This window comes from Eriocheir sinensis, unplaced genomic scaffold, assembly GCF_024679095.1.
Source record: "Eriocheir sinensis breed Jianghai 21 unplaced genomic scaffold, ASM2467909v1 Scaffold449, whole genome shotgun sequence".
NCBI classification, from domain to species: Eukaryota; Metazoa; Arthropoda; class Malacostraca; order Decapoda; family Varunidae; genus Eriocheir; species Eriocheir sinensis.
In genome coordinates, this window is record NW_026111775.1 from 1 (window position 1) to 27,500 (window position 27,500).

Genomic DNA, 27,500 nt, shown 5'->3' on the forward strand with positions numbered 1-27,500 from the left:
AGCACTAGTGACCTTTGATGGTTAAGGCATATAAGAACCTGTGGATTGGCAGCTCAGGAGTGAAGAGACATGTAGTGGCAAAAGCGTGTTTGTGAATAGATTACAATTTGGGACGAGTATTTTACCAGTGATGAAGGATGATATGTTTTTAGTGATATATATATAAGACCCTGGAGGAGGAGAGACAGGATGGTGGTATTGTGTGTGTGTGTGTGATGACGATTCATGGAAAATCACATTGTTATATCTGGACACAACGTGATTTTACTTCAGTGAAGAAGCAATGTGTCAAGTTTTCAAAAGATATATATAAGAACCAGTGGATGAGGGACCTGGGGAGGAGAGACAGTGCTATATGGTACGTGTGGTGTGTGTGTGTGTGACGACGATTCATGAAAAACACACATTCTGGACACAAGTGATTTTACCAGTGAAGAAGCAATGTGTCATAATTTCAAGATATATGTAAGAACCAGTGGATGAGGACTTGGGGAGTGGAGAGACAGTGGTTGTGGTATACCTGTATGTGTGTGTGTGAGACGACGATTCAGAAAGACACATTCTGACACAGTGTAAGACATAATTTTGCAGTGAAGAAACAATGTGACATGTTTTCAAGACCGTGTGCCTGCTTACGAATAACTGAAAACGGTGCACATGTTCCTCAGAAAACTGGTGTGAGAAATATAAATGCAAGAATGTGGAAGTTTAAAGTTCTCAAAGGGTGGCATTGATGAACACACACTTTATAGACCATAAAGGAAAATAGTAATAAAGGAAATGTTCGAGGACAAGTGGTGGTCATCTTCGAGCAAACAGAAGGGGAGCAAAAAGGAAATCTTGCTCAACCATTTCTACCAGTGAAGAAACAATGATAGACTGTGTTGTTCCTACTTACGAATTCCTGAAAACGATATTAATGCTCTCGAAAGCTGTCATATAAGGTTCAAATACATCTCCCATTGCTCAAGGCAGGCGTAATCTTCAAAGGCTCTCTCAGTGTGTGTGTGTGTTTAAAATGCATAATCTACCGCTGATAAAGAGATAATGTAATGCAATATGCAAACCGCCTTGTAAAAAGAGATTGTGAAGTCAAGCCACACTCAGACAAGGGAAATAAGGTCACCGTGTTGTATTGCTTAGATAAACTGCAGAATAACATAAGCTGAAGGTCTTCGCTGGTAATGAGGACGAGGAGAAACTAGTGTGCAGTGAAAGTGAGTGAACGAGAAAGAAAGTGAAGGAAAGAGAGTATGGAGACAGTGAACTACACATGAGAAAAATTATGAAGTGATCCTGAAGCCAAAATAGTAGGCTAGACATTATTATTATTATTATTATTATTGTTATTATTATTATTATTATTATTATTATTATTATTATTATTATTATTACTACTACTACTTTCTACACTGCTTTTTTACTTTTTAATCTCTACCCATTTCTGTTTAGCCTACTCGCTTCTGTTTACTTTATTAATTTTCACGCTGAGACTTCAACAGGGAAAGAATTACAACACGAAGCTAACTTAAAATACACACGAATTCAACTGTCAAATAAAAATAAATAAATAAATAAAAAGCCAGGCATGGTATAGCGTCAAAATCAACACCACCATTAAAATAATCACCTTCGCACAGCTGTGTTTATACATGTAAAGTTAGCTGGGGTAGATTGGGTGGGAGAGAGTAGGGGGAGGGTGGGGAGGAGGGATAGGATAGGTATTTCGGCTCCAATCTTCTAGTGTCGTGAATAGGAATAACAACAGATCGATTCTATGTCAATGTTCTACTGCGCTTAATAACAAACACACCAACGAAAACAAAAGATAAATATACGTAGCCACTATCCAGGAATATATACAGCATTTCGGTCCTATGTCAATGTTCTACTGCGCTTAATAACAAACACACCAACGAAAACAAAGGAGAAATACGTGTAGCCACTCTCCATGAATATATACACGTAGTAGTAGTAAGAATAACAGCAATTCGGTCCTATACCAATGTTCTGCTTCACTGAATAACAATTAAACACCAACGAAAGCATAACAAAACAGAAATACACGTAGGCCACACAATACCCATGAATACATACACGTAATAGTATAATAGTAGGTTATCAAAATGAACTGCTATGATAGACGGTATGTATACAGTGCCTGGCGTGTTCCTTGGGTTATAACAAGTGTCGTGCGTGCAGAGATCGAAAAGACAACGCAGTATGCAAATAAGGAGACAGGATCTGCAAACATAACCTCTAGTGCTGACTGTCAATGTGTTGGGGTGGAAGAGCCAGAAGCGAAGAGGAGCTAGGGACGAGAGTAAACAAGGGAAGACATGATATACAAACATCTTCAGCGCTTCAGTGACTAATGGGTGACTGTAGTGATGGGATTATCATTTCCGAACCTCTCGTGGACTTTTCCTCCTGATAATGTCTTAGAAAACGTTCAGTATAAGGGTAGTAAGGAGACACGATTTACATACAACATCCGTGCTTCGATTCTGTGACTAAGGAGCTGGGAGTGTCATTTCCGAACCTCTTGTAGACTTTTCCTTCTCATAACCTCTTGGGAAACCTTCAATCAGGGTAGCAAGTTGAAGAAACCATTTACATATAGCCTCAGTGCCTCGATTTTGTGACTCAAGTGCTGGGAGTGTCATTTTCGAACCCCTTGTGGACTTTTCCTTCTGTTAACCTCTTGAGAAACATTCAAATAGGGTAGTAAGTTAGGCGACACGATTCACAAACAACCTCAGTGCCTCGATTATTTGACTAAAGTACTAGTGGAAGCGTCATTTCCGGGTCTATCTATCCCTTTATGATCTTTCCCCTCTGATTACGTCCTGAGAAACGTTGAATCATGGTATCAAATCAGAGACGTGATTTACATATACCTCACAGTCTTGATTTTATGACTCACATGCTTGAAGTCTCATATCCGGGCCTGCTATCGTCTTGTGATCTCTTCCTTCTGATAATGTCTTGATAAACCTTTCAGTCAGGGTAGTAACATCGCCTTGCATTCGGACTATACTCATTTCCGTTCTCTATCGTTATTTGCAGCATAGGAAACAGGGCAAGGGACAAAATGATAGACTGAAACCGTCCTCAAAACAAAATGCTGCTTCAGTGCGGAGTGGACTAAGGAAGACGGACGCTGAGAGTGAAATATACCCCAGGAAATGATGGGAACTTTTTGGCATGTGTCCGGGTCCACCATAGAAGCCTTCCCAACACTTCCCTTAACCTGACTGCTGGAAATTAAGAGACGTGGGGCAGTGAGAGAGTGTCCTCCTCTAGACATCCATTCCTCGCCCTCTCCGCCTTCGTCCCAACCCGCCATGGCCACCGTCCGTCTACTACCGCTTCTGCTCCTGTTCTTGTACCTGTGTCTCGCCCCCTCCTCCGCCGCCGCCGCTCCAGCAGGTAAGAAAATCGCACTTACATTCAAAATAATCGCTCTCACACTTGTTTAAACTCTCTCTCCCTCTCTCTTTTACTCTTTCTCACATGGTTTATCGAATATCATAACGTTATCTGACACTTGTGATATCTACCATACCAATATTCTTATCTGTATACGCAAGATACATTGATAAAAGATTAATTATACATGACAAAGTGATGATAAGTGTTGTTGCAGTGGTGGTGGTGGTAGTAGTAGAAGTAGTAGTAGTAGTAGTAGTAGTAGTAGTAGTAGTAGTAGTAGTAGTAAAGAACGAAATCTCATACAAGTGGCCAAGAGATTAATTACGAGCCATATTTCTCACCATTTTGGCGTCCAAGCTCACATAATTATTTGACAAGGCTTTCGTAGGAGTTTGGGGCATTTCCAGGGGTAGTTTCATGATCCTGGTGATAGTTTGACCCGTTTCTGTACCATGAACGTGGAAGCACACAGTTGAGAACGCGTTTGACCTCCTTTTTGGCCTCTGAAAATAATCTATGTGAGAGGCGGAAGCGTTTAAGAACACCAAACTACTTTTCGGAGTCTACTCGTCACTTGAGGCAGCCTAGACTATGCTATTTTCAAAGGAGGAACAAATATACCACACTAGAAAATATGTATCAAGCAGTCGTTATCAGTTTAGGGCCGACAGTCGTGGGACCGCTGCGGATCAGTCGCCTAATCAGTTAGTCCATCAATCGACCAGTTCATTTTGGCATCGCCCTTGAGACTGATAAGATAAGCCTGTGGACACTAACGTCAACAAACTGCATGACCTCAGAACACGCCGGCAACAGAACTTGAACCTGATAAAATAGAGACTGTAATTTAGTTAGCCCGTTAAAATTGGTTACCTAGTCGTTTAGTTTATCTTTGTTATTACAGAGATACAGGAAAGAACATTATAGGGAAATAGGAAAATAGAGCTAAGCCGAATAGAATAGACTGTACTTTAGTTAGTCAGTTAATCGGTTACCTAGTCAGTTAGTTTGGTGTTATTGGTATTGTTATTGAGATCCACGAAAGAGCATAAAGGGAAAATCGAAAAAAAAAATACAGAACTCGGTGGCAACAGAACTTGAACCTGATAAAATAGGGACTGTGCTTTAGTTAGTCAGTCAGTTAATCGGTTACCTAATTAGTTTGTTATTACTGTTATTATTGAGATCCGCGAAAGGGCATCAAGGGAAAACAGAAAAAAATATATAAAAACTAACAGCCTTCCAGTAATGAGCAGAAATGCATGCGAAAAACAGAAGTGACAGTCAGTGAGTTAGCGAGTCAGTCAGATAGAGAGACAGTTAATTTTCCCAAGGCCAAGCGTCAAACAGGAATAAGCGTGAGTCATGTAACTAATTGCATCACCTCACCTACGTTTCCAAAGCCGCCCACACTCGCTACAGCTAATAGTTTGATGTAATGCCAAGGTGGTGTTTCCGTTTGCTCTCTGAATGAACTTTGCCGATGTATTTTAGGACTGAGAAGCGAAGACCATGTTCTATTTAGGTAAGCATCTGAAACTGTGATGCTAAGGTTCGTAATGTAATGCTTAAGTTAATTATAATGATGAAGTTAGAAGAGAATTAAGAAGTGTTGTAATAGTATGTCAACGCTGTACTGAAGTGATTGGCGAAGGAGGAGAGAAACATATCATTGTACTTATTAGGTCTTAGTATAGGTACAAATGACGTTATACTATCCTAGATATATAAAAAAAATGGTAGAGTAATGTATCAGTGTATTTAGTATGCCTTCTCTTACTCCAAGCGTTACTATATATAAACACAAGCATATTAGTGTATTCATTATGTCTTCTCTTGCTCTGAACGCTACAAGTACAATCAACGTTATATTTCCCTGGATAAAGACAGCGTGGAGAAACGTATCAGAGTATGGCCTATCTATCATGCCTTCTACTATTCAAAACGTTGCTACAGCCAGACTTAACCTTATATTTTCCTGGACAAAGAAGAAAGTAAGGCCCTGGCACACACATTTCAGGCTTTCGTAGGAGTTTTGGGCATTTCCAGGGGTAGTTTTATGTTCCTGGTAGTAGTTTGACCCTTTTTCTGTACCGTGAACCTAAGGGAACACTCATTAGAACCCGACAGGCGTTCGTAGGAGTTTTGGGCATTTTCAGGGGTAGTTTTATATTCCTGGTAGTAGTTTGACCCTTCTTCTGTACCGTGAACCTAAGGGAACACTCATTAGAACCCGACAGGCGTTCGTAGGAGTTTTGGGCGTTTCCAGGGGTAGTTTTATGTTCCTGGTAGCTGTTTGACCCTTTTTCTGTACCGTGAACTTAAGGGAACACTCATTAGAACCCGACTGATCTCCTTTTCGGCCTGTGGAAGTATTTAATGTGAGGGGAGGACGCATCTGACTATACCAATCTTTAATAAACGTCAGTCAGCCCAGAGATAAACGTCAGTAGAAACCAGTTTAACTTCAGTGCGGTTAAGTTTCATGTCAGCCGATCAGAATGGAGAGAAAAAGAAAGAATAAGTAAACAAACGTCAGCTCCAACACGACATGCCGACACAAACGCTCTCTCTCTCTCTCTCTCTCTCTCTCTCTCTCTCTCTCTCTCTCTCTCTCTCTCTCTCTCTCTCTCTCTCGTATCTTGACGTAATGGTGGCTTGTCTGATGAGGGATTAACCTATATAGTGCATGGTGGTGGTGGTGGTGATGGTGAATGGTTATGATAATGGTGGTGGTGATGATGATGGTGATGGTGATTGTGGTGGTGAATGGTTTTGGTAATGGTGGTGATGATGATGATGGTGACAGTGATCGTGGTGGTGGTGGAGGTGGTTATGGTGAGTGGTTATGGTAATGGTGGTGGTGATGATGGTAATGGTGATTATGGTGGTAATGGTGAATGGTTATGGTGGTGGTGATGATGGTGGTGGTGATGGTGGTGGTGGTAGTGACATTGATTTCAGTTTTTTTTTCCCTTTCTTTTATTCTGCTGTTGTGGAATCGTTACGTATTCTACTATAAGGAAAAGATAAAGTAAGCGTCGTAAAGTCTAATGGATCTTTTTTACTTGCATTCAGTTCGTAACATCGTAAGGAATAAGGATTTGATAGCGTATGTTATTTTCGTATTTCACTATCTTGATCTCTTCTTTATATGGTATGTAGATACGAACTGCGCAACACACACACACACACACACACACACACACACATACACACACACACACACAAAGAAGGGTATACAGCTATTGGGTTGGCGATCGCAAGTCCAACACGTGATCAGACCAAGAGGGAATGGCAACTGTTCCAACACACGCAAACACAGGGAGGCGCGTGCTAAACAAGCGGTCAAACACACACCAGACACAGCGCTGAGAAGTAACCACACACACACACACACACACACACACACACCATATCACCTCCCACGCTGTATCTATAATTAAAACACCCCGTCTAGAGCGCAGGCACATCTTCCTATATATATACTCCAGGAGACCCTTCCAAAAATACACAAGCTTGGTATTCTCAGGTGCTTCCCGACGCCTCTAACGTTATCTATTTCCAAGGGCCGAAAAGAGGAGGAGTTAGGTTTTAATACGCGTTCTTTTAGGTTTACGGTACAGAGGAAGGGTCAGACTATCCCCAGGGTCATAAAACTATAACCATGGAAATGCTCAAAACTCCTATCAAAGCTTTGTCAAATAGGTGAACTTGGACGCCGCAATGTCTAAGAATAGGCCCCCTTAAGTGTCGCCGGGACCTTCATGGCAACCCACGTGTTCTTCCCAGTGCCCGCGCCGCCAACAAAATGCCTGGCGACGACGCAGACGGAGGTACAATGGGCGTGGCCTCCCCTGGTGGTGGAGATCCGAGCCTGGGCCGATCCTACGCTTCCTGACGCGCCGATTCTTCAAGTAACCGACCCTGACACCTCCAGCGGGTCTTCTCTAGCTATCCTATACTCAGAAGGGGTGAAGGTGGATAAGGGAGTGAAAGAGAGGTGGGAGGAGAGGATAGGGCCAGGCTGGGTGCATCTTCGCCTCACTGTCACGGAGAATTTGACCTTGAGCACCGCGGGACAGCATGGCACGCACCTGGCGAGCGTTTTCCTCCCGCCCCACTTGCATAGTCTCCACCTGACGGCCAGCAACCTAACCACCGACTGCCACACAGGTGATGACTCTTGACGCAGTGGTAGTAGTAGTAGTAGCGGTAGTAGCAGTAGTAGTAGTAGTAGTAATGAGGAAAGGAAACCACAAGTACCCTCAACAATATCTAAAGTTGTTCATATTTTTCTTCTTTTATCATTTCTCAGCTTAACCCTTTCACTGACAACTAGCCCAAAATATATAAACGAAAACACAAATAAATAAAGGACAGATAGATACAATTAACATAAACAACAAGCTAGGCAAAATCAATTAACCAACAAAGACCAACCAATTTACTAACCAAACCAACGAATATCAACTACAAACCACCAAAAATCTAACCATATCACCACCTCTCTCTACATTCTCACAGGACGCGTGGTGTGGCGGGTGGAGGGGGACTGGGTAAGCGTCCCTTTAGCAGAAGAACGACAAGGCGGAGGAGACGGAGGAACCAACTACCATCACCCTTTCCTCTTATACTCCCGCCACGAAGTCCTCCCGTCCTTAACCATCCCAGGCAGTTTAAAAATCCTCACTCTAGCCTGGGATCCCATTAATGCACATATCAACGCTACCACTACCTCCTCAAACCCCCTAACTAGAGTCGAGAGTGAGGTTACGCCATTTGAAGACTCCACTACAGGGTTGGAAGCTTCCTCTGGCGCGACTGCCCTCCCTCCCGCTAGCCTATTACAGCCGCTGCCTCCTCTCACCCCCTATCGTATGAGGCTTGCGTGCAGGGACGAGGGTGATGAGGATGGTGAAGAGGAGGGCGTGTTGTGTGAAGTGAGGGTGAGTATGTGTGAATGATGATGGTATAAGGATGAGACGTATACATGAGATTCAGACTTCGTTTCTCATCTACGAATCTGTTTAGTCTACAATTTTAAAGGTTTCAATCGTGTTTTGCATATAAGTTTAGTTTGTTTCATGCATCTACGTTCTCTCTCTCTCTCTCTCTCTCTCTCTCTCTCTCTCTCTCTCTCTCTCTCTCTCTCTCTCTCTCTCTCTCTGCGCACGTGACAGCTGGCCAGGGTTCATGATCAGCTGGCTCCCTTCAACGCCCGTGCCGTCCTAAGCCCCTCGGCAGCCTGGTCTTGGCCCTCTCTCGCGGACTGACATATACAGACCGGGAATAAGACAATGACAGACAGCCTGGCACACTAGAGGGTCACTGACTGGCCTACATACTTTTGCGGTTGAATGTGTAACTAGGAAAGAGAATTAGCATCCGTTGAAGGAGGCTGTCTTAGTAATGTCACAAGAAGAGGCGAAGAAGACGAAGATGAGGTGGAAGAAGAAGGAAAAGAAGAAGAAGAAGAAGAAGAAAAAGATGATGATGAAGGAGAAGAAGAAGAAGGAGAATAATAATAAGAAGATGAAGGAGAATACGAATAATAATAATAAGAAGAAGAAAACGAAGGAAAAAGATGAAGGAACCAGAAAAGAAAAGAAAAGAAAAAAATACATATGAAGCTTAACTCTTATAGGAACTCTTCGTAAGCCTAAAATCTGCAAGAAAGTCACAGAGAAGATGTGGAAGAGAAAAAGAAAATCCTGGCTCATGCATGTGATGGAGCGATCGTCACATATATACCTACTTATATTTATCATTATTTATTATTATCTATCATTTATTCATTCACTATTTATTTACACACTCATATATTCATCGTTTTGCCATTCAAGAAAGCGACTCCCATTCCCGCATCAGAAGTTCAGAGATAGACAACGAAAGCGACTCCCATTCCCGCATCAGAAGGTAAGACGTGGACAACAAAAGTGCGGGACTCAAAAGACTAAGAAAAGCCGGCTAGGGAAGCATCACCTGTTTTTCTTGGCGGTCATTTGCTATTACATCTGGCAAGGTGTTCGTTTTCTCCCTCGCCTGTATACCTTATCCCTTTATTTCTACAGTGGCGTAACCGACATGCTGGCTACAGGTGACAGGCTAGCTAAGGGTGTCCGCCTATAAGCTTACACGGATCGGACAGCGGAAACGTGACGGAGCACTCGTGTGGCAGGGACCTATATATGTCTCATGACTCGGCGGGACATGACGAAAAGGGTCACAAACATCACGCGCTTCTCTCTCTCTCTCTCTCTCTCTCTCTCTCTCTCTCTCTCTCTCTCTCTCTCTCTCTCTCTCTCTCTCTCTCTCTCTCTCTCTCTCTCAGACTCGACCGCCACTTCCTTCATCTTAATATTCACTAAGAAATGCAAAGTCTTCTTGGCCATTTATTGAGGTTCATGTTAGGTTTTACGTCTGTGGAGTCTGAATATCTATGTATGCCTATGTAAATATTTCGTATGTGTCCTGATCTCATGCTGTTCTCACCCCTATACGAAGATACAGAGGAGGAGGAGGAGGAGCAGAGAGGAGGAGGCTGTTAATCTCTTGTATGTGTCAATCTCATGGTCTTCTAACCCTTGCAGGAGGACACAGAGGAGGGGAAGGAAGAAGGAGGGCGTCTGCTGGGGACCCTTCACGCCCCCTCCACACCCCTAGTGCTTCGGGTTCGCGGTGAAGGGCCAGAAACACTCTTCCTCCAGCAAGACACAACGCCTTCAGAGCACCCATCCGCCGCCAGCCTGTCACCCTTGCATCCCACCCTCTCCTCGCCGCCGTCACCGCCGCCCTCCCTCACCAACCCACCAAAGCCCGAGCCTGACCCCTCCCAGGACACCCTACAGCCCCCAACCACGCCAACACCTGCGCCAGATGGGTCAGGAGGTGTGTACAGGTGTGGAGGTAGACTCATTACCTGTCGTTGTATACGCAGGTGGTGTTATTGGCCATGGAATGCTGCTCTACGAGGTTTCTTACAGTTATTTAAAGGGAAAAGCGAAATAGGGATAATATGGCTGGATACTTTAATTACGATCACCTTAATTACTTGTCAGGCCATGAAGGTTTTACGGGTTTCTTCGGGTGATTCAAATGAGGGATGACGTGAATAGATAGGCGAGATACTTTAATATAACGCGAAAAACTAAAAATATAACCCGCATGCAACCTTCTCCATCGCTAATCATCGTTCCCTTCTTTTCCGTTCCTGCAGGCGGCGGATCGAGTGGGCATCGCAGCGGCACCTCGGCGGGCTGGAGCGGCTGGTGGGTGATTCTGACGGCGCTGCTCGCTTTCCTCCTGGTCTTTGCCATCATCATGTGCTTCGTGTCGCATTACCACAGACCCAAGCTGGAGGTGAGGCCGTGGAGAAGGGGGGAAGGGGGGGGGGACGTGGTGCTATTACGGGACCCGGATATGTTTGGACGCGCCTACACTCATATTGCACTTGGACACACATACAAACACATACACACATCGTACATATCGACCTGTGCATCATCACCACCACCATCAACACCAACGTGAAAGCAATAACTGTGGTGTCATACGCACTTTACATCACCACCAACACCACTATCAGCATCAACGTAAATTCACTAACTGTGGCCTAATACGTACTCCACATCAACACCAACATAACCAGTTCAATGATAATACAATACCACAACAACGCTCTCTCTCTCTCTCTCTCTCTCTCTCTCTCTCTCTCTCTCTCTCTCTCTCTCTCTCTCTCTCTCTCTCTCTCTTACCACCACCACCAACAACAACAACTAAACTCCAGCGCCCTCATCCACATCCTCCCCGCAGAAATACCTCGAGGGTCTGCATCTGATCCCGGAGGGTTCTTCACTAGAGGACCTGCTCGATCTCCCGCAGCAGCAGCAGGAGCGCCGCCCCCTCATGCTTCGCTCCGTGTCCGTCATCAACACGGAGGACTTCAACGCCGCCGTGAGTACTACAGCCTCTTCGACCCGTGATTTGTTAAGGTCTTGTCCGGTAGGTTATACTAGGCTAGGCAGTGTGATTTTCCCTATAGCGACGATAGCTTGTCTGCGTGTCGGGGCCATGGTGTTTTGTTTACATGTGACGGAAGCAGCGCAGACGGAAGTTGATGAAAAATATTGACGGAAAATGTACTAGTGTAACAGCGCCTTAAAAAGTTGTCAATTTTCTGGAAGTTGATGAAAAATATTGACAGAAAATGTACTAGTGTAACAGCGCCTAAAAAAGTTGTCAATTTTCTGGAAGTTGATGAAAAATATTGACGGAAAATGTGCTAGTTCAAGGGACAAGGGGGTACAATACGAATGAGATGGCGACTTCCTTCTCTAGTGTTCTAATCGTACGTGTTTGCTTCCTCCCAACAGGCGCCGCTGAGGTTATGGAACGCGGTGGCATCAGGGGACGAGATGGAGGTGAAGCAGGTGATGGCCACGCTGAACCCTGACCCCAACTCCACCCTGGCGGGGATGGACACGACGCCCTACGAGGAGGCCCACCACCGCGGCCACACCCCCGTGCTGCGCGTGCTGGAGGAGGCCATGGAGAAGCGCCCCGACACGCCCCACAACGATATGGTCATCAGCGTGTTGCAGGTGTGTTGGTGATGCTGTGAGGGAGATCTTAGCGGTGTTGAGACTCGGAGCGTCAACCATCATCACCAAAATCACCACCACCACCTCTAGGATCGCTAAACACAATCCCTTCACACAGGCACACACGAAGAAGGTGGATGCCGTGTTCGAGGCCGCGAGTGGAGGCCAGTACAGACACACAGCGGGCGTCGATGTCCTGCTGAGGGCCTACAGTCTCCCCGGCACCGTCCACGACCACCAGGGCCGCTCCCTCCTGCACTACGCTGCCTCCGTCCAACTGGCTGACGGCGGCCCGCTGTGGCTGGCCCAGGACGTGCGAAGTTTGGTGGAGAGTCACGGGGTGTTGGTGAACGCCGTGGACTTCAAAGGTGTGTGTATGTTTAGTACTGAAGATGTGGTTATCTGCAGAATGGTTAATGACATGGGTTTGTTTCACTTTCAACTTTTGGTGTGTCGACAGGCTGCAACGCGTTACACCTCCTCATGGAACACGCCAAGAACAACGAAGAAATCACGTGCTGGGACGGAAAGACGCTGAGTGTGTGCGAAGCGTGGCTGGGTCTGGCCAGCCTGCTGATGGAGGTGGGCTGCGACCCTCGCCTCCTCGACCACCGCTACCGTCCACCTCACCAGCTACCCATAGCAGAGCAAAACCTCGCCTGGCAAGTCTCCTGTCTAAGGTGCGCCATGTTTCCTAGCCTAAGAGTTACAACCCAAGGGTCAACCATGCATGATATTAATGACCAATGTAACCTTAACACGAACGGGCCCGCGAGACGTGGTCAGACGTGTGTGTGTATGTCATAATCGACCAGTAAAGACCGTCGTTGCCTTTCAGGCCGCGGCCAGTCTGGGAACACCGAAATCCTCGCCCTCGCTTGATAAGTTCCCCGAGATGGTGCACGCGTCGGCCCGGGGAGACGAGGACGCTGTGCGGCGGCTCCTGGTGAGCGGGGTGCGTGTGCTGCCGCTCGGGGGCCACCGAGACCCCCTCCTGGAGGCCGTGAGGGGCGGCCACCGCAACACTGTCTTCCTCCTGCTGGCAGCAGGAGCTCCACTTTGTGCTTACGGGCTTCTGGGTAACACACCCTTCGACGCCGCCCACCGCACCCTGGGCCTCCCCGGCCTCTTCCCGGCCCTCATCAGGAAGGTGAGTTTGCTGAACGACAGGTAGTCCCGTCCTGCATACTGAGACAACAGATTACTGAGGATCAGCTTCCCTGGTTACTGGACCTGTTGTGAGGTTTTTGATTTGTCACATTATCTATTAACCACCAAAGGCGTGCCGTATTCTGTTCTGAGCTCATATTTGATCTGTTTGGTTGCAGGAGTTTTGTGACAGACTGCAGGAAGAGCTGGAGGAACTTAGTGCGTCTGACAAGGAGCACACCGGCACCGTCGAGGGACTCATCCAACTCAAGAGCATCGCCGAGGTGTCCGGACACAGACTTGGGGATCAACTGAACAGCTGGCGAGACCGTCGCTCCTCCATCTCCTTCCCCAATCCTACCGACACCCTGAACTTGGCGGCCTCGCTGGGCCTCACTCTGACGTGCCAGCTGCTGGGCGTTGCAGGGGTGCCTCTTCACCCTCTCCCACATCTCCCTCACCCCCTCGTTCGCGCCCTGACCCGTGGCTACTACCACACGGCCTACTCTTTGTGTCGAGACTTGAAGATGAATCCTTTCAGTGCCGGCGCGGCTGCCAACACCGTTCCCGAGCAGCTCGTGGCTGATCTCCAGGAAGGTGAATTGAAAAGGTTTGAGAAAAAACTCTTAAAGAAAGGGACGGGGGCGACTGTTGCCAATGACTTACTTCAGCGTGTGCGGGGCGACAACAACTCCCACACTCTCAAACAGCTGCAGACGGTCCTGTACCTGTTGGCCGAGCTGAACCTCGTCACTCTGCTGCACCGCATGAGGCAGAGGCTTCCGGACCTGGACTTCAACATACGTGTCCACACCGCCTCGGCGAGCACCATGCTGCACGTGTCGGCGGCCTACGGCAAGACGACGATGGCGGAATACCTGCTGAGTCGAGGAGCCGATCAGAAGCGGCTGACTCGCGGCGGGCTGGTCCCCTCCCACCTGGCAGCGCTGAGGGGCCACACGGAATGCGTCGAGTACCTGGTGGGCTGCAGCAGGGCGGAACCTCAGGGCAGCTGGGGCCTGAATCCCGCGCAATGTCTCCAATACTTCAACGAAAACGCATCGAGTCGCCACTTGGACATTCTGACGGAGCAGGAGGCGACGGCCATCATGGGAGCAAAAGGGGAGCTCACTAAGGCCCAGCTGATCCTGACGGGCAGGTGTAGTAAGCTGGGGATCACGTCGCCTGGTGCCCTGTGGCGTATGCTGGAGGACGAGGAGAATAAAGTAAAAGCGTATGCCTCGAATGAGCTTGATGAGTCTATCTTGTGTGATATCAAAGAACTCAGTCGACAAATCGGGGAAATTGACGAAAGGTTTTGTGGGGAGGTGGTGAGTTTTCCGTCAGTAAAGAGGAGGTTGGATCTGTTCCTCCCAGACAACCTCGAGTTTTACATTGATCTGGACAAGTACAGCGCTCTCGAGGGAGGCTGTATCACTATGCTGAACGGCAATAACTCTCCCAGAGGCTTCGTGGCGGGAATAACCTCCACGAAAAACCACGAACTCTTCAACGGTGAAAACTTTACGAACACCTTCCGGAGAGTGGTTCAGGAAGCCCTCACTGCCACGACCTTCACCACCCTGATACTGGTGCCTCCCTTCCTTGGCCACACGCCCGGAGGAGTGTGTCTGCACGCTGCCCTCAAGTATCCTTCCACGGTGGTGTTGGTGAAGGTGACTGTGACCCCCGTGATCAAGGCCACAGTGCCCCAGTGGGCTAGTCTGGACGGGAGAACAGTGAACCCCGGAACCATTGCTCAAGAGTACCTGGCAGCTGGTACTGGAAGCCACTGGGTATTCCTCCTCAACCACCTGGTGGAGTGGGTGGTTACGCAGGGCGAGGAGCACGAGTGGCGGGTGCTCCAGGCCTGCCTCTTCTTCATCAAGCTCCTGGAGACCTGCTGGTGGCTGCCCAAGAAGGAGACGCGTGACTGTGGGGTGGCGTGCCAGACGCTGCCCGTGGGTGTGGCCGTGCCGCCCACCTCCACCCTCCACCTACACTTTATGGAGGAACTGCTGGGGGAGAGGAGGGACGCGTGGACCAAAGAGTACTGGCTCAACCGCCTGATGGGGGTGGCCAGAAGGGCGTCCCTCCCCCTGGGTGTTGAGAGTCCCATAGCAACCCTCAGACCCACCGCCGCCATGCAGGCCACACTACAGTTCCTGACGGGCCTGCAGGCCACAAACGGGCAGGCTGCGGTGACCTGACGCACGTGCCTTGTGTCGAGTGGCGCTTAGCTGTGCAGCACACACACACACACACACACACACACACACACACACACACACACACACACTCACACACACACACTCTGCAGGCATACTTTGCAAACATACAAGTGAGGACGACTACTTAGCTTATTTTTGTTGCTGTTATTATTATTGTTCCTGTTACTGCTGCTGCTGTTGCTGTGTGTGTGTGTGTGTGTGTGTGTGTGTGTTCAATTGTGATACTATTATGATGTGTCAAATTAGATTAAAGTTTCATACGCAATTTAATGTTTTAATAAGCAAGCGCATTCCTCCGCAGTCAATGAATCACGCAAGTATTGTTATATGGATACGTATTGATAGAGAGGCTCACAGTAGGTTCTGAGGAAAGTGATGAATCTGAATACTGCTAAGAAACAAAGACCCAGCGAACCACACCCAACACCCCGTCGCAAGCATTACAGAGCACGGAGTCAGGGTCGGTATTCTCAGACGCCTCCACCTCTCACATCAACTATTTCCAAGGGTCGAAAAAGAGATCGGTTGGGTTTTCATGAGTGCTTTTTCACAATCACAGCACAGAAGAAGGGTCAAACTACCACCAGGGCCATTAAGCGACCCCTGGAAACGTCCGAAACTCCTAGGAAAAGCGTGCTGTATGTGTGCTGGGGCCCCGAAAGGTTTGAGGATATGGCCCCAGCAGTTGAGCCTACGATGATGCTTCGCCGATACGGGGTCGTTGGCGAATAGCGTGATGCGAAACAAAGGATTAGAACCCACAAAAAACTTATACTTGTGTACGTTTCTCATCCCATCTGACACAAAACACGAGTGGGAATAAGCCTAATAATTTACAAGGAGACGGTGAAAAAACGAAACAAAAGGAGACAATTGAATGGAAATCTGCGCAGTTACCGAGCACAACTATCTGAGGCACTCCACTCCAATACTCTAGCATGTCAGGCGTTCTTCACTCAGAGGAAAGGGTTAAGATTCGTTTTAGTACCGTGCCAGTATTTCATTACCTACCTTATGAAACATCACTAGCTCTTCATATATCTTTTCTACAAACGTTCAACAATCATGGAAACCCGCCAGAGGAGGCTATACGCTTTCGTGAATATTATCCCTTATTTTCAACAATAAATGGTCCTTGAATTTGATTTTTAAAGCGTTTCCATGATTGTTGAACGTTTGCAGAAAATATATATGAAGAGCTAGTGATGTTTCATAAGGTAGGTAATGAAGTATATTGGCACGGTACTAAAACGAATCTTAACACAGGAAAGTCTTCAGTAATCATCCTGGGGAGTTGATTTACACACACGGGCGGGGGCAACGAGTGGTGGTTCCCGTGCTTCATAACAAGTGCTTCGGTGCTTCATTCACTCGTCTACAAAACATCTCCCCTCCAATGCGACTTCCCAGATTACTCCAAGTCAGGCCTTCTTCATCTCTAAAAACTCTTAAATAATCATCCTTGGTGTTGATTTACAGACACAAGGGCAGGGGCAACAGGTAGCGGTTCCTAATTGCTTCATAAGTGCTTCGGTTCCTCGCTCAATAGCCCACAAAACATCTCCCCTCCAATACTTCTTCCCAGATTACTCCAAGTGCTTCCAGGAACACTTTTCTATACGAACAAGACACACCAAATAGTACTTACTCGATTGTGAAGTACCACCAGCCAGGAAGAACGCGATCACTGACATCCCGTGGACACAAAGCAAAGCGCACTGCTGGTGGTCACTTGCACGGGGTCTGCGCGGGGTAGTCTGCGCAGTGCAAGGCGAGCGCGGGAGTATTCAAATTTGTGGATGATGGCCAGGGGGTATTCTTAGTGGGTGTGGGTTATGTGCTGGTTTTGTGGGTTTGGGGCGGACATGCTGGGTTTGTAAGATATAATAAAACCACCTCTCCTCCCGAAATTGACAACCCTTTCAGCCACTTCTTTGGATTCTTTGTAGGTGCGAATAGCGGGCATTTTTTTATTATTGTTTACTTTTTTTGTGCCCTTGAGCTGTCTCCTTTGTTGTAAAAAATATGCTAAAGACTAAGAAAGTTACTGGTCATAATTTTAGGGTCTTGTAATCTATAGAAGTTAAGAAATTTGAGGAAACTGCATAGGAAATCTTTTTAGTATCTGGAGCCAAGGAGAAAATCTGTCCATTATGGTGACTATAGATTGGTTTGGGCACTTACCTGGTTACTGTGTCAGGCTGTGGAGCTGGCCCTGAATTCACTGCTAATACTTAAATGCTATTGGCTGTTATTTCTTACTTAGGTCCTTTAGAATTCTCTGATTAATTATTGGGTAAGTCTGAAGATTGTCGCTCCAACTTTTCTCATCAAGTTCTTTATACTCTTAGCTGTTTGGCTGTACTATTTCCACAATCTTCTGTTATCTTCAAACTTTATTTTACTCTATCATCAGAAATTAAACAAACACCAGAAATGCAAATGATGAAAGTACTTATGAGTGTTTCATTTCATATTACTTGTTGTACATCAAGAACACACCAACAACTATGGAATGGAGTCTTAACCAGCCCTTGAGTTTATGTGCAACTATACAACGAAACACAAAGCCAAGTTCAGCTGATGGGGTATCGAGGAGACGTCCGGCAAGGTAAGAAAGGAGAGAACTTGTTGAACATCTGTTTATTATGTGACACGGTGGCCATACAGGGACAAGATACAGGGTACGGGCGGGACTCTCAAGCCTTCCTGAAACCCCACAGAGCCTTAAGCTCCACACCAGAACACAGGGCGGCAGCCTTGGCCACGCAGGAGAGGAGGAGGAGGAGGGAGAAGAGGGGGTGAAGGGGGGAGATGAGTAGGAGAAGGAGGCGGGGAGGAGGAAGAGGAGGGATGTGATTCTGACTAGCGCTCATGAGCCGGGTGTAAAAGTATTAAACTGTGTACATGAGTTTAGCAAGACAGGGTCCCCGGCCCTCCACGCAGGTGCCGGCACGAGCTTGGGTGGGGCGGGGCGGGGCAGGGCACACCCAGGCTCTCCCACCCTCCCTGCTCCCTCCGCTGCTGCCAACACTACAGTAGTCCCTCACAGCACAAATATCACCTCTGTCCCACCTGGCCCACAGGTCCAGTGTTCACAGCAGAGGGGAGGAGCACCACTCCCTGGTTCCTAGCGTCTCACTTTCCTGGTAACAAGTAAGGCTTGTTATATGTTTTTTGTGCACTTAAGTGACATGAATTTACACCATCATGTGAGGTGAACAAATAAAATTTGAAATACATAAAATTGAATATATAATATATATATGTATATTATACATTTATCTACTAAACACTATGAATACTAACAACATCTTCAAAGTTTAGTTTGTCAACAGAAAACATCTGTTAAGTGGTTGGCACAGGTATTGATTAAGGTGTCAGGAGTCTGGTGGGGCTGTCCAGGCCACACACACAGGCGGGGAACTGCCTAGCAGCAGCACATATAAACTTACTCTCCCATAATATGTAATGAAAATAAATGTGGTTCAGCAATAAATATGACCAGGCAGCCTGGTCCATCTACCTATGGAACACTACAACCTTAAGAAATTTAAGACACCATGTACGCACATCATAAAAATCTAGCTAATCTTTGGTTCATCGAACACGTCCAACCACTGGACCGACACGACACGCGTCCCTCACGCCGCCGCAACATTAACACTAAATATCACTGGTCGCCTGCCCGCCACACGCACCAGAAAAGAGGCGCTCGTGGCGGTGCTCCAAAACGCAAGCGCAGTTGACCTGTCACAGGCTTAGTGAGCGGGGCGGGGCAGCCCGGCCAGTCACGTGTAGGCTCACGGAGGGTCCTGCCCGCCCGTTACTTGACCTCAGAGTCCTCGTCCATGGGCTCCTCTTCATCATTGGAGGCGCCTGCAGCAGTGGCCTGGGGGGAGGGCTCCGGACTCCTGAAAGAACACACACCTGCACAGGCCGCCACAAACACCAAACTTAATCTAAGAAAACCAAGACCTCACCACCAAGAAAACACAACTGGAAGGAAGAAGCAACTTTTAACCTCATATTTTCTTTCCCCAGATTTATGTATATTCTCAAGAACTAATGTAATTTTATACTTCCTGCCCATTTTCACATATTACTTCAATCTCATTCTAATTCTCTCCATATCTGTTGCAACCCAGCCTTTCCTTGCAATCACCTTTGTTGCGTGTGTATTTACCTAGTTGTGTGCTCATCCTCACCTGGACTGTGAGTTCTGGGGGTCCACTCTCAGCGAGGCCATGGCTGAGACTGTCTCCTGCTCATCCTCGCGGCCTTGAGCCTCTGCTTGGGACAGGCCCAGCAACGCACTCTGTCGCCGCACCACTGGCCAGGGACCGCTCTGGGGGAACAATAACACTCATATATCAAGGCCAAAATAAGAACACTCAATACTTGCCTCTGTCTCTCTCTTTCTCAGCTCAATTCCTTAGTCATTTATGGGGCAGTATGGAAAAAGCTATAGTGATAAGGGACAACAGGAATGCTCAAACTTAGCCCCTGTCTCTACCTCTCTTTTTCAGCTCAAGTCCTAAGTTTATTTATTATGGGGCAGTATGGAAAGAGCTATGGTGCTATGGGACACGAACTCACCTGCACAGCAATAACATTCTGGAGGGTTTTGAGAGCGTTCTGGCAGGGTGGGCGCGTCAGCTCGTGCTCAGAGATGGGTGGCGGGTCCTCCCCTGTCAAGGCTCTCACACAAGCCTCAGAGGCGTCGCTGATGCTGGTGAGGTCATAGCCGCCCTCCAGCGCAAGCACCACCTGCGGAACACATCAAATGAGCACCTATACTTTACACAGACATCATTTCACATCTCTATCTCATACAAGGAATCAAGAAAAGAACTTGTTGTTTGTGTGATATAATGAGGCGGATGATGTGAAAGGGGTGACTTGCCATTTTTTTAGTCTTAAGCATATTGTGTTTTCACGCAACCACCAGACTCTACACACACACACCCTACACTAGATGAGTTAGACAGAAGAATCGCACAACTTTACGCCTACAAATCATCCAGCTTAAGGTTGTTTAAGGGGTGACTTGCCATTTTTATAGCCTTGAGCATATTGTGTTTTCAAGCAACCACCAGACTCTACACACACACCCTACGCCAGATGAGTTTGACAGAAGAATCACAAAACTTTATGCCTACGAATCACCCAGTTTAAGGTCGTTTTTTCCTTAACTTCCTTCACCCCACATTGCAGCAAAAAATCAGCCACCAGATGTTACCAAAAACAGATTACCGCCTTGATTGCTTTGGTCGCCCCTTTCACACTAAACACCTCAATTATAGTCTATCAGAAACCTGCGTCTCGCCCACACGAACTGACCTTGCCACGAGCGAGGGTCATAAGCTGCTTGGTCATGTGGGCAAAGCAACTCGCCGAGACCTTGTAGCCTCCCAGGGGCGGGGGATGGCCGTCTGCTGCGTCAAAGCCGGCACTCACCAGCACCACGTCAGGGTCAAAGTCCTGGTGAAGAGGAGGAGGATGATAAAACAGGAACAGGATGGACGTGAATCTTTATCACAGAATCTTTTGAGAACTATTGAGATGACGAGGATGGGAGGAATGACTAATAATAAAGATGAGGAAGATGAACAGGAAAATGAAGAAAAGGAAGATAAAATAATGAAGATAATGTCTGGTGAAGAGAAGGAGGAGGATGAAAAAACAGGAACAAGACGGCCATGAATCTACATCACAGAATCCTTTGAGAACCACCGAGATGATGAGAATGGGAAAACTTACTAAATATTGCAGATAATGTCTGACGAAGAGGATGATAATGAAGCAAAGGAACAGAACTGACTAACAATGGCAATAATAAGCACCAAAGTGACAAACCCCCACCGTCTCACCTTAGCAATGGGCATCACAACACTCCTGAAGGCCGCCAGGTACTCCGCGTCACCCATCGGAGGCTTCAGTCCCCCAGAGAAAGCGATGTTGACGTTGAAGCCATACCCATTGCCCTCGCCCACCTGCCAAAAACCGAGGCGAGTCAATACACGTCAATAGGATAAGTTAGTCAAGAAATATATGCTTGAACCGAGGCAAGTCAATGTACGTCAATAGGATAAGTTAGTCAGGAAATATATGCTTGAACCGAGGCGCGTCAATACACATCAATAGGATAAGTTAGTCAAGAAATATATGCTTGTGTAAAAAGACAATAGCAGCTCCTTTTCTCTCATTACTAATCATCAAAGTGTTTAGTTAAGAAATATCTCCTCATGTAGAAAGAAATTAATAGCACGTTTCCTTATTTTTTGCGGTTCAGTCTCTATCATCAAAAGGGAGCTCAGTCAAGAAATATATCCTTATAGAGACATTAATAGCAGCTCTACATTTTCCCTTTATTTTTCTTTGTACTCGTCTCATAAAAGGGAGCTCAGTCAGGAAATATGTCCTCATTTAAACTCTCCTTCTTTCCATTACTCCTTGTACTTTTGTCTCTATCATTACATTGGAGCTCAGTTAAACATATTCTCAAGTAAACATATATTGCTAGCATGTCCCTATTTCCCTTTATACTTCCTGAGACCTTAACTTACATCAATGGGAGCTAAAGAGATATCCTTCCCCTCTGCACCTCCCCTTTTCCCATTATTGTTTGTGCTTGTCTCTATCATTACATTGGAGCTCAGTTAAACATATATTACTAGCATGTCCACAGTTCCCTTTACTTCCTGAGACCTTAACTTACATCAATGGAAACTAGAGATATCCTTCCCCTCCACACCTCCCCTTTTCCCATTATTGTTTGTGCTTGTCTCTGTCATTACATTGGAGCTCAGTTAAACATATATTACTAGCATGTCCACAGTTCCCTTTACTTCCTGAGACCTTAACTTACATCAATGGGAACTAAAGAGATATCCTTCCCCTCCACACCTCCCCTTTTCTCATTATTGTTTGTGCTTCTGTCTCTGTCATTACATTGGAGCTCAGTTAAACATATATTACTAGCATGTCCACAGTTCCCTTTACTTCCTGAGACCTTAACTAACATCAATGGGAACTAAAGAGATATCCTTCCCCTCCACATCTCCTCTTTTCCCATTATTGTTTGTGCTTGTCTCTATCATTACATTGGAGCTCAGTTAAACATATATTACTAGCATGTCCATGGTTCCTTTTACTTCCTGAGACCTTAACTAACATCAATGGGAACTCAAGAGATATCCTTCCCCTCCACATCTCCCCTTTTCTCATTATTGTTTGTGCTTCTGTCTCTGTCATCACATTGGAGCTCAGTTAAACATATATTACTAGCATGTCCACAGTTCCCTTTACTTCCTGAGACCTTAACTTACATCAATGGGAACTAAAGAGATATCCTTCCCCTCCACACCTCCTCTTTTCCCTTTATTGTTTGTGCTTGTCTCTATCATTACATTGGAGCTCAGGTAAACATATATTGCTAGCATGTCCCTATTTCCCTTTATACTTCCTGAGACCTTAACTAGCATCAATGGGAACTAAAGAGATATCCTTCCCCTCCACATCTCCTCTTTTCCCATTGTTGTTTGTACTTGTCTCTGTCATTACACTGGAGCTCAGTTAAACATATATTACTAGCATGTCCACAGTTCCCTTTACTTCCTGAGACCTTAACTTACATCAATGGGAACTAAAGAGATATCCTTCCCCTCTGCACCTCCCCTTTTCTCATTATTGTTTGTGCTTCTGTCTCTGTCATCACATTGGAGCCAAGTTAAGCATATTCTCGGGTATAAATATATTGCTAACATCCCCCAATTTCCCTTTACTTCCAGGGGTCGTAACTTACATCAGTGGGAGCCCCAGTGCCAGGGAAGAAGCTCCCATCATCATAGCGGTGCATGGAGATGTACAGGATATGTGGGTCATTGTAGAACATGGACTGTGTGCCGTTCCCATGATGCACATCCTGGGGGAGAAGAAAATCATGCACGTTAAAATAGTTTGTCATCTGAATTAGTTGGAAGTTTTGTCTAATACTGAACGAGGAAATGGAAGGGGATTAATCCTCTTCTAAACCTCTTAATCCTTATCCATTTCCTTAATCCTCTTCTAAACCCTTTCCATACGGTGATGCCGACATCGGCGTCACCGTATGGAAAGGGTTAACAGGCTACCAGTGAAGGCCAAATCCGTGCCAATTGCAGCGGATGGGTTAATACTGAACTCTGATGATAGATGAACTCTGGTACTAAATCCTCCTCACTGTAGGATGCTTCGACTTTCAAGGGCAGAAAAACGTATCAATAACAGGTGGTGAGTAAGCAACTGATACAAGTCCAGCGTCAGGTCAGGATGATAACACTAGCACTCAATGGGAAGCTTATACTAACTACCTAACTATCTAAGGGAACCACAACAGCAGCTATCCAATACGCACCCAGTCCACAATAAGTATTTTCTCCAGGCTAAGCTTCTGGTGCAGTTGGCGAGCAGCGATGGCGACGGAATTGAAGAAGCAGAAGCCCATCGCCTGCTGGTGCTCTGCGTGGTGCCCTGGAGGACGGACCAGCGCGAAGCCGTTACGCAGCTCACCTGTTGCAACTGTAAGGACAGGGAGAAATACGTATATGTTAACTGTAAGGGATGGGGAGAAACATACCTAACCTAACCTATATAGCAACTGTAAGGGATGGGTAAAATATATGTCAACTGCAAGGGGTGGGCAGAAATATACTTAACCTAACCTAACCTAACCTATATAGCAACTGTAATGGATGGGAAGAAATATATATCAGACGTTTCTCTTCCTTTTACTTTTAAAAAATGCTCAACGCTAATTTTCGTTAGCACTCATTGATAGAAAATACAATAACGTTTCTCTCTTACATCTTACAAATGCTCAACGCTAATTTTCGTTGACAATCATCCATAGAAAATACAATAACATATCTCTCTTACATCTTACAAATGCTCAAGTCTAATTCTGGTTGACATTCTTCGATGGGAAACTGAATATTTGAGTTTGCCTTTGATTGCTTCTCCTGCCCAGATAGGCTACTCATTTTTACCTCCTATTATGAAGTAACTTTGAGACAACAATTTTAGTGTAAGAAAACTGCATTGTAAGTTTGATTGAATGATGTCTATAGAGTACAATCCCCCACATGTGAGACCAGTGGGTGAAGGAAGTCACTGGATCAACGCGCACCTTTGTAGGACAGATCTATCACACAGCCGGCAGCCATGCGAGCGGCCGAGGACGTGTGCATCTCGTTCCAGGTGGTGTCCAGGTCCACGCCGATGCCTCCACAGTGCAGCCGGACGAAGCTCTTGATGGGCAGGTCAGCAAACATACTCAGGTCCAGTCGAGATCGGTTCAGGGGGTTCGTGCCTGTTGGGAGGAAGCGGAAGGGTGATCGGTGCTCTTATACGGGAACTCACTACCTTGCATATTATCTCCTGAAGTCGGAAAGTTACTATTTATATACATTTTCTATTTTTATGGCAAGGGAGGCAGCTCTAGGGCAAAAAACAAAACAGCAACAAAAAGTCCGCCAGACGCTGCTCCGAAAGAAGAAAAAAGAACAAAAGGTAATGAGAGAGGTCAGTTGTCTAGGAACTCATTTTCGTTGAACCCTTGCAAACCCCACTCTATGACCTTAACCCCTTGACTGCATATTTCCTACAAGCAGACATCACCAAGCTACAGGAATGGAGCAAAAAGTGGCTGCTATAATTCAGTGAAGAAAAATGTAAAGTCCTGCACCTTGGGAAGGGATATCCATCATACCAGTACCACATTTGAAACACTCCACTATCCACCACAGAGGCAGAGAAAGACATGGGAGTATACGTTACCAGGCTACCAGTCAAAGCCAAATCCGTGCCAATTGCAGAGGATGGGTTAATGTAGTGGACTTAGTGAAGACGAACAAGATACAAGTGAACGCAGTGAAGTGGACTCACCGAAGAGAAGAGTGTGTGCCTCACTATGGCATGACTGTATCTCTTCAGGTGTGGCTTTGCGAGTGCGGAGACAGTAGCAGCGGTGGAAGAGGCCGGTCTCCTGCAGCCGTGCCATGATGGAATGCAGGCGCCCCGCATGCTCGGGGTGGTGGGAGTTGTCGCCACACGCACACTGGTGCTTCAGCATCATGTTGTCGTAGGCAAACCCAGTTGTTGCGCCCTGAAGCACAGAGACGTGTGAGTAATATTAAGGTGATGTCACACTGGGAAACTAAAGTGTGTTAAGCTGAAAAGTGAAAAGCATGTGAAGAACTCTGGAGAAGTAATGATGACCTCAATACTGAACAGAAAGGTGACTGGAGGTGTTTTCTTTTCTTTCTTTTTTTTTTTCTTTTTTCTTTTTTTTTTTTTTTTTTTTACAGGAAAGGAAACAGTTCAAGGGCATAAGAATAAGCATAGAGAAAACAAAAAGCCTGCTGAACGCTGCTCCTTGAGGAATATGAAGATTAAATGTTGACTGACCTGCTTGCTGATGTTGATTTGTTCCTGTGGTGAGCCTTGAGGGGAGAGGGTGACCAGGGGAGAGCTGAGGGCGCGGGACAGGGGCCGCGCCATGTGGCTACCGGAGCGCGGGGTGAAGGCCGAACCTAAAGAGGAAAGGAGGGATACTGTGCCAGGTCAACAAGACACTACTCAGAGAGACTCGCCAGATGTATACATGCAAATAACAGGTGGAGGAGAGCCTAGGCACTCACTGGTGGAGGAGTGGAGAGGCGGAGGCTTGCCAGTCAGGTCTCGGTGGTGTGGGAAGAGCAGGTGCTCTCGGTGGTGTCTGGCCAGCTGACTCTCCTCAATCTTGCGTTCAGTGAGGTCTATTACCTGCCACAGAGAGATGGGAGGGTGAGGCATGGCAGGCGGAGGAGGACTAACACGCCTTGCCCTCACAGGGTTATGCAAACAAAGTATTTCATTAGCAAGGTTGTTCCTACTAGGTCCAAGCAGGGTAGGTATGAAACAAGTAACTACAGGCAGCAGCAGGTAACTTAAAAAAAACAGGGAATAAAGTACAAAGAACAAAAACAAAAGAATGACTACAGCAGCCAGAGGAAGCCCTGGTGGTGATGGTAAGGACTGACACCAAACTTAATCAACATGAGCTGATGGCTTGTACATATTCAGATAACAACAACATGATGCTTGGCAGGTCTTGAGACAGAAGTAACATACCCTCTTTCCAGCATCAGTGAGTGTCACACCAGTCAATGTTTTTAACCAGGGCTGCCTACAAGCAGGTCCAGCAGGAGTAGGGTCAAGAGGGTTTATCCCAAGGGTGCCATAGCTCACAACAGGGTCCAGAGGCTCCTGAGTGTACCATTGAGGGAGGAATATAGTGGACATTCTCATCTGGCCGTACACTTCAAAAATAGCCTTCACTCCACGGGCCGTATTACAAGTCGAATCCGAGAAGTTTTGGATCCCTATAGAGTTCGGGGTGAATAACTCTACAGGGACCAGAAGCTTCTTGGATTCGACCTGTCATACGGCCCCATAACACAAGCTGTACATGGTCAAAAGCTCAGCTGACACCACAGTTGCTATAAGTCACTTGTTTCCAAAATAAAAATGAGGTAAAAGTTTTAATCCACCTGGAGGAGGCACAAAAGGGCAGGACAAGAGTGACTAATGAAGAAAACTTGAACAAAGGCTTCGGAAGATGTGTCTCTAAGGGCCATCTGAAAGCCACATACAAACAGACACGCCCCAAAAAACTAACGTAATAACATGGCGTAAAATTGCTAAGAGAATCCAATAAACTTAATAATCAGTACACTAATAATGATAATAATAATGATGAGGCTGTTTGCTACTCTTAAAAAAATACTTGGTCAAAAAACTATGCAACACAGCCCTGGCAACAGAAGAAAAGGTGTGTTAGACGGGACGGAAGCCGGACAGCTCTATTAACGGAACACAGGAGCTACAGGGAAGGAGAGAAAGAGATAAAGAAGAGAAATAAATAAAGAGAAATAAATAAAGAAAGAAGGAAAAAAAGAAAGTAAGAAAGAAGAGAAAGGGAGAGATAGAAAGAAAGAAAGGAAGAAAGGAAAAGGGAAATGGAAAGAAAGAGAAATTGAAAGAGAAAGAAAGAAAAAAA

The 27,500-nt window shown here is 46.2% G+C and overlaps 2 protein-coding genes across 20 annotated transcripts in view; one reads left to right on the plus strand and one right to left on the minus strand.

Moving 5' to 3' along the window:
- Positions 1-1,746: 1,746 nt before the first annotated feature.
- LOC126992346 (uncharacterized) lies at positions 1,747-15,683 on the plus strand. The gene is made up of 11 exons (XM_050851052.1): positions 1,747-3,432; positions 7,228-7,611; positions 7,963-8,384; positions 10,029-10,326; positions 10,655-10,797; positions 11,251-11,391; positions 11,811-12,038; positions 12,157-12,406; positions 12,499-12,704; positions 12,859-13,188; positions 13,367-15,683. Exons 1-11 carry the CDS (start codon positions 3,348-3,350, stop codon positions 15,395-15,397), a joined length of 4,518 nt encoding a protein of 1,505 aa, XP_050707009.1. The 5' UTR covers positions 1,747-3,347; the 3' UTR covers positions 15,398-15,683.
- Positions 15,684-18,046: 2,363 nt separating this feature from the next.
- Positions 18,047-27,500, minus strand: part of LOC126992341 (histone deacetylase 4-like) — a 48,426-nt gene continuing 38,972 nt past the window's right edge. For 10 of the 19 annotated variants that reach the window (XM_050851045.1, XM_050851044.1, XM_050851042.1 and 7 more), the window contains 12 exons: positions 26,573-26,707; positions 26,101-26,224; positions 25,868-26,013; positions 25,346-25,565; positions 24,588-24,770; positions 23,817-23,980; positions 23,226-23,345; positions 21,292-21,414; positions 20,762-20,902; positions 20,018-20,188; positions 19,627-19,766; positions 18,047-19,332 (listed from right to left, as the gene is read on the minus strand). In XM_050851045.1, the coding sequence (XP_050707002.1) occupies positions 19,245-19,332; positions 19,627-19,766; positions 20,018-20,188; positions 20,762-20,902; positions 21,292-21,414; positions 23,226-23,345; positions 23,817-23,980; positions 24,588-24,770; positions 25,346-25,565; positions 25,868-26,013; positions 26,101-26,224; positions 26,573-26,707 (1,755 nt within the window). In that variant the 3' untranslated portion in view covers positions 18,047-19,244. Of the gene's footprint in view, positions 19,349-19,604; positions 19,767-20,017; positions 20,189-20,761; positions 20,903-21,291; positions 21,415-23,225; positions 23,346-23,816; positions 23,981-24,587; positions 24,771-25,345; positions 25,566-25,867; positions 26,014-26,100; positions 26,225-26,572; positions 26,708-27,500 lie in introns of all 19 variants that reach the window. The other 9 variants (XM_050851050.1, XM_050851049.1, XM_050851043.1 and 6 more) reach the window with 6 other exon arrangements.